We start from the raw sequence: 10,992 nt of genomic DNA, 5'->3' as shown, positions 1-10,992 counted from the left end.
TGTGGGATCTGAGCAGGAAGTGGGGTGTCTGTGGGATCTGAGCACTCCTTTTGAAGTTGGGTGGGATGGGTGTAGTGCAGTGTCCTGTTGTGTTTTCAGCTCAGGCTGAAGTTCACAGACACCCACTGACTCCGTCCTCTTGTTCCCAGGTATGACAGGTGTACTGCTGCTCCTGGTCCTGGCCATCATGTACGTCTTCGCCTCCCACCACTTCCGCCGCCACAGTTTCCGGGGCTTCTGGCTGACCCACCACCTCTATGTTGTGCTCTATGCCCTGGTGAGGACCTTTGATGGGCAGGGTTGGACCTTGGAGGGGGACACTTGGGATGGAAACAGGGTAAAGTAGGGAGCAGGGAGAATTAGACCCAAGGACTACAATCCTGAGATCTGAGACCCCCACACTGGGGTCTATGCCAGCCCATCTACAAAACCAGAGCCAGACCTTGGGTGGGCCATGCCTGACAAGGAGGAGGAAGGTGGGGCCTGGCTGGGTGGTGTTATACTAACTGGCCGTGTTTCCAGCTCATCATCCACGGCAGCTATGCCCTCATCCAGTTGCCCAGTTTCCACATCTACTTCCTGGTCCCAGCAATTATCTATGGAGGGGACAAGCTGGTGAGCCTGAGTAGGAAGAAGGTGGAGATCAGCGTGGTGAAGGCTGAGCTGCTGCCTTCAGGTAAGGACTGGTCTGATGCAGGCATGGAGAATCAGTTGGCTCCTCAGATATGGTGGGAGCTTTTTCAGGTTTCTTGAACCCCACCTCTGACATTCTCCTGAGGACCCCTGAGCCCCTAAGATCTTTCTGATAGAAATAGCATCCCAAGAGGGGGCTATGCTTAGTTCCTCACGAGACTTGCAGACAAGAGGCTAAGGAGATAGCTCAGTGGTTAAGAGCACTTTCTGCTCTTTCAAAGGACCTGAGTTCAGTTCCCAGCACCCATGTCAGGCAGCTCATAACCAGCTCCAAGGAATACAATGCCGTCTTTTGTTCTTCACAGGAATCTTCATTCACATGTGCATATACCCACACGCAGACAAGCATATATACACCTAATTAAAAGCAAAATAAATCTTTCAAAAAGAGAACGACTTGCAGACAGTGAGAAGCAGTGATGGGAAGATGCAGATAAAAATGACACAGACAAGTTCTAGGATCAGGAAGATTTCCAGGAGAGTACAGGGTAGTGATATTTCATTTGTATTTTAATAAATAAAGCTTGCCTGAAGATCAGAACACAAAACAGTCACAAGAGTCAGTCATACAGGCCAGACAACACACACCTTTAATCCCAGCATCCACACTAGTTAGCCATAGAGGCTGGGCGGTGGTGGCACACACCTTTAATCCCAGCATCCACACTAGTTAGCCATAGAGGCCAGGCGGTGATGGTGCACACCTTTAATCCCAGCACTAGAGAGGAATATAAGGCAGGATGAGACAGGAATTTATTCTCTTTCAGCCTGAATATTTCATAGAGGTAAGAGCTCTATAGTGGCTTGGATGCTTTGCTTTTCTGATCTTTAGGTTGAACCCCAATATCTATCTCTGGGTTTTTATTATTCATGCAACATTTGGCGCCCAGTGTGGGGCTCAAACCCATGACCCTGAGATTAAGAGTCCCATGCTCTACAGACTGAACTAACCAGGCTCAATACAGGTCTAGGAGTTACTACAGCAGAGAAAGGCCAATAGCCCTGATAGCCAGATTGCTGCTGTGTCTGGATTGGCTGATGCGAATCACTATGGAGGGAGGTGGGAGGTGTTAGGGAGCATAAAGTTATCTAAGCTCCAAGATTCACATCGCAAAGAACTCAATTTCATTTCAATCTTATTTCACTTAGGATTACTTAAGGGTAAAGTTAAAGTAGCCTTTCATATGCTCCAAAACTTTTAATTCTCCGTCCAGCTGTGGTGGCAACCAACAGTATCCAACAAAGATTTGGTAACAAAATATGTTGCTTTGACATGTACATCATGGAAGTCACCCTCGAGTAGGGGAGTGTGGTAAGCCTCTGGGATCTGAAGGCCCCTCCACTCTGTAGGCTGCTTTTCTGGCAGTGTTGAGCCTTCAACCTCTGTGGGATGAGGAAGGAAAAAGGAGAGACACTAAATTGGGTCAGAGAAGCCCAACTCTTACGTTACCCAAGAAGCAGAGGAGACTCAACTATTCTCAGACCAGGAATCCATCTGCCTAAACCATGTGACTGCGAGACCGTCTGGGCCTCAGCAGTGTAGAAAAAAAAAAAACAGGTATCTGCTGGTCTTCAGGTACAGTCTCTAATCTAGGCTCTTTCCTACCTGTGACCTCTAGGAGTGACCTACCTGCAATTCCAGCGACCCCAGGGCTTTGAGTACAAGTCAGGGCAGTGGGTTCGGATCGCCTGCCTGGGCCTGGGGACCAATGAGTACCACCCCTTCACACTGACCTCTGCACCCCACGAGGACACACTCAGCCTGCACATCAGGGCTGTGGGACCCTGGACTACTCGCCTCAGGGAGATCTACTCACCCCCAGTGGGTGGTATTTATGCCAGATACCCAAAGGTGCCTACCCTAGGAATATCCCTTTCCCCTCTGTCCTGACACTAGGTGCTCCAATTGTGACAATGCTTGTCTAAGGGGCTGGGGTGCTCTGATCTCTCATAGTCCTCCCCGTTTCTGGCCTCAGAGTTGGGGCAAGGCCAGGCTCACCTCCCCTTCTCTCGGCAGCTGTACCTCGATGGGCCATTTGGAGAGGGTCACCAGGAGTGGCATAAGTTTGAGGTATCAGTGCTGGTAGGAGGGGGCATTGGAGTCACCCCGTTTGCCTCCATCCTTAAAGACCTGGTCTTCAAGTCATCCTTGGGCAGCCAGATGCTCTGTAAGAAGGTGAGTCTCCCTCCTCCACCCTGCATGGGGAGCATGCGGCCTGATGGAGTCCTGATATCATAGCAGAACACTCCTGGCTTTCAACCACGGGGCCTGTGGGGACCATTACATCCAGTGGTCCAGATGCCAAGTCTTAGAGGGTGGATAGGAACATGGCCATAAAGAACTCCGCTGGTCTTGGAGCATCCCTCTACGGGATATCTGAGACATCCTGGCATCTCAGAATGTAGGGGGCCAGACCTGAGCTGGCCCTGAGCCCCAGTGTGTGTCCTCAGATCTACTTCATTTGGGTGACAAGGACTCAGCGGCAGTTTGAGTGGCTGGCTGACATCATCCGGGAGGTGGAGGAGAATGACCACCAGGACCTGGTGTCTGTGCACATCTATATCACCCAGCTGGCTGAGAAGTTTGACCTCAGGACCACCATGCTGGTAGGCCAGGCCAACCAGGCAGGGCAGGTGGGACACTATCAGGGCCAAGAGCTGGTCCTGACCATGCCTGGCTATGATCTTCTGTGCCCACTTCCTTCCCCAGTACATCTGTGAGCGGCACTTCCAAAAGGTGTTGAACCGGAGTCTGTTCACGGGCCTGCGCTCGGTCACCCACTTTGGCCGCCCTCCCTTTGAGCTCTTCTTCAACTCTCTGCAGGAAGTTCATCCAGAGGTGAGTCCATCCCCTCCCACCCTAGAACCCTATGTAATCTCATCTTGGCCCTCAAGACCCCCGCAGCTCCATCCTGAGCAGAGAATTCCCACCCTGAGCACAGATTTATCCTAACCACCCCCAGCTCTAGCCTCTTTCCCAGGGTCCAGGGTAGAAGTCTGCTTTTTGTAGTCAGGCTGGACAAGCTGACTTCCCTGGGCAGCGGGCGGTTCAAGGCTCCAGGGCACACGTCTCTCCATGGACAGGTTCGTAAGATCGGAGTCTTCAGCTGTGGTCCTCCGGGGATGACCAAGAATGTGGAGAAGTCTTGCCAACTTATCAACAGGCGGGACCAGGCCCATTTCGTGCACCATTATGAGAACTTCTGAGTCTGATGCTTGGCTCCTGCCCAGCCCCTCTGTGAGCTTCAGCTCAACTGTCAGTTGAGAACACAGGGAGGAAACTGGACACCACCCAGTCTCCGCCTCATTGCCCCGTCTACCTCCTGTTCTGGGCAGATAGACAAGGCCTCTCTAATACCCAGATCATGCTGTAATAGGTTATGGGATGTAAAGGGATGAGGGGACAGTTCCTGTTTCCGACAATTGTGGAGGGAAAGGGTACACCATGTGTCACCTCCCGTAGGTTTCTGTTTCTCTGCGTTGCCTTCACAGAATTGGTATATATAGTGGTGGGCTTTCCTCGGGGGGATCATTTGAGCATCCCCTCAAGGTTCCTCTCAGAGACTGAAAGCCTGCAGAGCCCACCTAGCTCAACTCAGGCTCTGGGCCACGCCTCACTCCCCTCCCCCCCAGCTTCAGCCCCACACCTTGCTGCTCCAAGAGGGCCACAAGCCATAAGGCCACCAGCCCTGAGTTCCTAATGTCAGCCAGTCACATCTGCTGCCATGATCCTGCAGTGGATCCTCTGTGAGTCTGAGGAGCAGTCCCTGGGTTCCAGGAGCAACAGTCTCTCGACAACTCATCCCAAACCCCTCAGCTCCTAATTCCCAGAGAAAAAGTAACAGCTTTCCCAGTTTTCCCAGTTTGGGTCCTGGAAGTCTCTTATCCTAGGGAGATTCAGGTCACCTGACCACAGTACACAGATGTCACCTCTTCTCTCCTTCACATGGCTTTTTACTAAAAAGCTGAGTTGTAACACATGTACAGTTGAGGTATAGTTGCAGAACATGTATGAATCTTAAAGTAACTACCACCCAGGTCAAGTCAGAAAACATTTCAACATTCCTGTCACCCCAAAGTTTCCCCGGTAAGTCTCCCTCATCTAGAAGCAACTCCAAATGTGATTTCTGTCACTGCTGTTTGGGCCACACCGAATTCAGCTTTAATCCTGCCCTCACATCCTGGTGCACTGTGATTCATTCCTGCCGTTGTGTCTTTTGGCAGTTTGTTCCCCTGTCTTGCTATGTCACCTTCCTTCCATTGTAGAGCTGGATCCTAGTCTGTTACCTGGTCTGCTGGAAGGCAGTGGGGTTGTTTCTGACTTTGGATGATTGAATAAAGCTGCTATGAACATTCTTATGCCTGTCTTTTGGTGGATGTAATGCACTTATTTTTCTGGGTCTGGAATTTATCTGGGAGTGAAATTGCTGGTTCATGGTATTCCTAGTGAAGAATTTGTAGCAAGGAGAGTTTCAGACGGCTCCAGGATCTGAACCAGCTTCCTTCCTTGGTGGGTTTCTTCAGAAGCCAAGTATCTCCACAGTGAGGCCATCTCTGACAGAGCGGGACATACCAAGCCGGAGTCCAGGAGACCTGGGACTCTGGTGCCAAGTTTATCTGTAGAGATTATAAAGAACAACCCTCAACTTCTTTGAGCCTTTTCCTATATTTATGCAGCTGCTGTGAAGATATTAGGGGGTGAGACAGCCAATCGTCCCAGACAAATCATACACATGAGAAAAGCGTGTGAGAATGCATTTTACAACCATAGTATAGTGTGCTAAATTTTAGTATCTGTTTAATTTTTTAAAGTTTCACTAAGTGTGTTTTTTAATATAATAAATAAACAGTGAACATATTTAAGCACAGCATTATGTGTGCCCTGGCCTCCAGCTCTCCTGGTCCTCACCAAGTCTCACGGTCCCCAGTCCTGAACTAAGAGCTGACATCCAGGTTCTTTATTCTCAGATCTGACCCATTAGCACCTTCCTGCTCTTTCTTTAAAAAAAAATTTTTTTTCTTTCTTATTTTATTTTTTGTTTTTCAAAACAGGGTTTCTCTGTGTGGCCCTGCCTATCCTGGAACTCATTATGTAGACCATGCTGGTCTCAAACTCAAAGGTCTACTTTCCTCTGCCTCCCAAGTCCTGGGATGAAAAGCATGTGCCACCACCTCTCCTGACACCCCCCCCCCAATATTTTTCTATTTGATCCTAACCCACTCATCCTTACTAGATTGCAAAATGGCATTAACACAGCCATCAGGGTTATCCCTAACATTCTGTCCCCTACTTCTCTCCCTCTCCTCCTCTCCATGCTAGGGAAAGTGACAGTCTCATATGCAGAGTCTGGGATCTTAAAGAGGCATCCCCCAGTTACTTGTTGCTCTGACTCCAAGGCAATGCTAAGTGCGTGTCCAGCTGGGTAGAAGGACATTCTATGATGACCCTGAGCAACCTTCAGTAGCACTTGGTCTTCCCGGCTCCACACCTCAGCTCTAGATGTTGGCTGTAGGCAGACATTTATATGACTTGACTATTCTGCCCAGTCTTGGACACGTTTCCCCAAGCTTTAAGTCCAACTGAAAGAGGAGAAAGTTGACAAGATGTAACATCCTTCCCAGCTCTGGGTACCAGCTTCTGAGGGAGAGCATCCTGCCCGGCTTAATGTTTATAATGGACAGCTCTTGAATCGTGTCTAGGTGACTGAGTACACACAGAGAACATTTGGTGCCTTGGCTTGCTCCTCCACAGAACGGGGCGATGTATTTTCTCCATAGGATTTGGCAAGAGCCAATGACATAATCCAACTTAATAAGGTGCTGGCCCTGTTGGGTCTCAGAATCAGGCCCAGTTCCAGGGCATTTACATGCCAGTGGAAACAATCAAGCAGTAAGCAATTTAGGGGGGGAGAGGATTTCAGCTCACAAAGGCTTTGAAGACAGTAGAATCACAGTGGGGACTGGAAAGGAGGGCACCTTTTAGTAAGGTGGATGAGCAAAGCCGGAGGAAGCTCCTAAGGTTCTAACAACCCATGCACACAATCCTTGCTGTGTGTCCAGCCCACTTGGTCCTCAGGATGAACTACAAAACAGCTGTTAATATTACTCCCGGTTTACTCTACAGAAACCGAAATACGGAAAGGCTTAAATGAGTTCCTCATTACCCAAGACGCAGTGATTGGAATCCAGCACACGTAGGCAGACTGTGCCCTTAACTCCCACTTTAGCCTCGCAAAAGCAAAGACTTTACTTCAGGCCAGACAGCTAATGTGATTTTGATTCCTGCCACTCTAAGTAATCAAGGTCAAGGTTCAGGAGCAGGGCTCGGTATTCCAAGGAACAGGGTGTGGAGGCCTCAGTGCTGTTGAATGACTTGTCCTCAGACCACGCCCATCTGACCTCCTTATCATCAGTTCCTGGGTGGTCTGTGTTTCACCAGGGTCTGGTACTGTGAAGGGAAGGAGATCCCCCTAACTGCTGAGGTCCTCCCTCCACCCACCACTGAGAAGTCACTCACCTGTGGCCTGACAGGTGACCTGCTGAGCACAGGCTACAATGAAGCCTTGGTGAATTTCCCAGCTGACTTATTCAGAATCCCCTTTTGTCCTGAATAGTGACCTCAAATGAGCTATATCCTGAAGGCCTTCTTCTCTCCTCTGAGAATGAGAGGCTAAATCTGGGGTTCCAGAGTCATCGCGAGAGTACTGCAACCAGGCGGTATGGGCTTTGTCTCCACTTCTATTAACAGAATGACTGTGTGATATCGGGAGACCACCTGAGTTCTCTGCGTCTCAAACTTCTCATCAGTAAAAAAAAGAGAGAGAATGGTGGGCCAGTGAGATGGCTCAGTGCATAAAGGCACCTGCCACCAAGCCTGATGACCTGAGTTCAATTCCCGAAATTCACCCAGCAGGAGAGAAACGACTCTACCAAGTTTCCTTTGACTTACAGGTACCCAATGTAGCGTGAGCTTCTTGCCACACATATAATAAAACAAATAAAATGTTAAAGCAAGACAAAGCAATACAAAAATAAACCGAGGGTCTTTTCATACCTAAACTTTCATTTTCCCTTCACCCATTGTCTCAAATGAACAGAAACTTTATTTAGTTCTCTCAGCCCCTTAGCTAAGGATATATGGTCTTCAGGGAGTTTACTGTGTGTGATCCTATAATTTCTAACATAATTCCTCACAATACTGCACTGGAAGAGGCACTGCTATCCCCATTTAATCAAGAAGGCAAATGAGACTCCGGGTGTAACACACCCACCGGCCTCGCGCTGTGAACAGACAAAATCGGCATTTGAAATCAGGCTTGTTATCTCAGAGCCCATTCTGTCCCGGCCTGTAAGGCCACAGTTTTCAACCTGTGGGTCGCAACCCCTTTGGGGGTCAAATGACCTTTTCATAAGGGTCACACAAGACCATTGGAAAACACAGATATTTACATTATGATTCATAACAGTAGCAAAATTACAGTTACGGTGCAACAAGAAAATAATTTTATGGTTGGGATCGCCACAACATGGGCCTCTGTAATAAAGGGTTGCAGCATTGGGAAGGCAGAGAACCACTGCTCTAAGGGAATGGGAAGGTAAGAATGCAGATTTTTTTTTGTTATTTTCTTTCTAGTTATTCTGATGGTCATTTATTGAACAGCTGCTGCGCACACAAATCATACTAGATTCCAAACCCAAGACATTCCCAGCCTTCACTTTCCAATCTACCTGGGCTCAGGATACCTTCAGAAAGGCCTGGCTTTGGGGAACCTTGCTAGAGGGACGCTGGATGGGGCAGGAGGCTGCTAGGGCTGAGTTTTCTGGGGAATTGGAAATTTCCTACCTGGTGCAGCTGACAGGGAAAGGTACCAAGGAGCCCCCCTTAGACAGCCAAGGCCAGCTTCCCGATTATGCGCTGTTGTTTGATTCCCCTCAGCAGCTCTGTCGGGCGGGGTGGATGGTTAGACACCCAACAGCAAGTGAGAAGTTAAGCAAACTGTTTAACCAAGTGGAATATTATACATCCTTTATCTGTAGAACTCATTAGGCAACTTGCCATATTCAGAAAATCTGGCAAAACATCTCAAAATCTTAAAATGTCCGAGCCTTCTTTTCTATCGATTCCTCTAGGAAGAACTTATCACTAGAAAAAAAAAACAGCAAAATCTAGATAAATATTTATGGCTGAAAATATTCCAGGATAGTAACAATGTTTAGACTGTGCCTGAATGAAATTTTCAAAGTCGATGTTTCACTACCAAAAGGGAAAAGCGGGCTGGCAAGATGACTCAGTGACAACCCGAGTTCAACCCCGGTGACGCACAGAAAAAGTCTGATGCTGCCCTGGTGTGCCTGAAATCCCAGCACACACGTGGTAAGACGGAAGCCGGGGGAGATAGAAGCCCTGAAGTTGGCCTGAAGCGTGCCACGTATGTAGTAAAAAGAGAGACTGGCGCAACAAGGCGGGAGGCAAAAACTGGTTCTGAGAAGTTGTCCTCTGACCCTCACAGGCCTGCACACATGCACACACACACACACACACACACACACACACACACACACACCACGATGGTGGCAGTTTTTAAAAGGAAAAATGATTAAAATGAAAAGGAAGAAACAATTTGCTAGCCTTATCCTGAGAGGAAAAAAGGACAGCACACCCTACACTCTCCTGGGGTGGGCCATGTGATGATGATAACGGTGTCAGTGATCAGCATAGGAACCGACTTCTAAGAATCCTACAGAAATATCTGCAATTAAATAATAAAAAGATCCATGTGCATGGAAATTCAATGATTCTACATTAGCAAAATGCGAAGGAAATCGAAACACCTAGTACCAGGAGACTCACATATAAACATAAGGCTGCACAGTGTATGTATACAAAGGACAGTACTGCAGTGGGTGTTGTCTTCTCTACAACCATTCGATGTGTCTGATAATAATGGATTATCATTAAAAAATGGGTATTATCTATATGTGCTGAGACAGGAATATATATATAAATCTCCAAGATAGAATTTCATTGTGCTGAGAAAATGGCCTACTGGGGACACCATCCTCCAGCTCAAATCCTGCCGAGCTAATTTACTGGGCTCCATTACTGTTTGGGGCCTTCACTCAATGAGAGTAAGGGTAAGACAACATAACATTTGTAGGGCTCCGCAAACGTATGATCGATCCTATGTGGCCTTTCCCTGCCCATCTACTTGCCGACTATGAATTCAAAGATGTGATTCAAAATGCCATGTGGCTGGGAGGTTACATGCTCTAGAATCCGCAATAAAATGTCTTTGAACATTATGTCCATGGTTGTGGGAGTTGTGAGGAACAGTGGATCTGAAGGGCCTGCTTAGGACATGATATCGGTGTCAGAGCAACACTAAAAGAACCCCTGAAGAGGAAGTAGAACGATTCCATAACACTTCAGACAAGATTGAGTAAGGCTGTTGGATGAAATCTTAAATGAATATGTCTCTATATCAAGATTAGAAAAAGAGCATAGTTGTTAATAGAAATAAAGAGTTGTTGACAGGATTACACCTCTTTGTAGAATGTTTGCCTGGAATACGAGAGTCCCCAGGGTTAGTGCCCTACCAGACAAAAGCGGAAATAATAATAGTGGACTGTCTCTTTTAGGTCTGTCAAGACTTTAAAAGAATATTTTATTGTTGTACGTATGTGAGCATTTTGCTTGTGAGTACTGTGTACTACGTGTGTGCCTGGTACCCACAGAGGCGTTGGAGCCCCTGGGACTGGAGTTACAGGTGACTCTGACTCATCATGTGGGTCCCCTGCAAGAGTAGCCAGTGCTTTAAAACGCTAAAACCATCTCTCCAGCCACCCCTACCCACCCAAGGCAGAGATACAGAGATAGATTACAGCCCTTGGGAGGCTGAGGCAGGAGGATTGAGAGTTTGAGGCCAGTCTGAGCTACACAACAAGACCCAGTCTGGAAAACAGAACAAAAAACAGTTCTATGAACTGCAAACTAAGGTAATATTTTTCTCTAAGTGAACTTAAAAGGATAAAGAAAGCCCAGCCCTCTGGAGAATTCACAGGTAGTGAAGATGAGAACCAACAGAGGAAGTGACAAAGGCATTCAAGGGAACTAGGAAGTGGAGGGTGATCAGGAACAAGATGACTCAGTTGGTGGGAGTGCTTGCTGCCAAGCCTGATGGCCTGAGTCCTCAGGACTCACATGATGGGAAGAAAATGTAAACTCCCACAAGTTGTCCTCTGACCTCCACACACTCCTCTCTCTCTCTCTCTCTCTCTCTCTCTCTCTCTCTCTCTCTC

At 47.9% G+C, this 10,992-nt stretch overlaps 1 protein-coding gene across 2 annotated transcripts in view; it reads left to right on the top strand.

Annotated features, from left to right (window-relative positions):
* Duox2 (dual oxidase 2) overlaps positions 1–3,900 on the top strand; it is a 17,909-nt gene extending 14,009 nt beyond the window's left edge. For both annotated transcript variants that reach the window (XM_005364368.2, XM_005364369.1), the window contains 7 exons: positions 150–277; positions 523–676; positions 2,313–2,545; positions 2,711–2,869; positions 3,145–3,300; positions 3,404–3,532; positions 3,778–3,900. In XM_005364368.2, the coding sequence (XP_005364425.1) occupies positions 150–277; positions 523–676; positions 2,313–2,545; positions 2,711–2,869; positions 3,145–3,300; positions 3,404–3,532; positions 3,778–3,900 (1,082 nt within the window). The remainder of the gene's footprint in view (positions 1–149; positions 278–522; positions 677–2,312; positions 2,546–2,710; positions 2,870–3,144; positions 3,301–3,403; positions 3,533–3,777) is intronic.
* The last annotated feature ends 7,092 nt before the right edge of the window (positions 3,901–10,992 follow it).

This window comes from Microtus ochrogaster (genome assembly GCF_000317375.1).
Source record: "Microtus ochrogaster isolate Prairie Vole_2 chromosome 14 unlocalized genomic scaffold, MicOch1.0 chr14_random_1, whole genome shotgun sequence".
Lineage (NCBI taxonomy): Eukaryota > Metazoa > Chordata > Mammalia > Rodentia > Cricetidae > Microtus > Microtus ochrogaster.
This window is presented reverse-complemented; position numbering and strand designations above follow the sequence as displayed.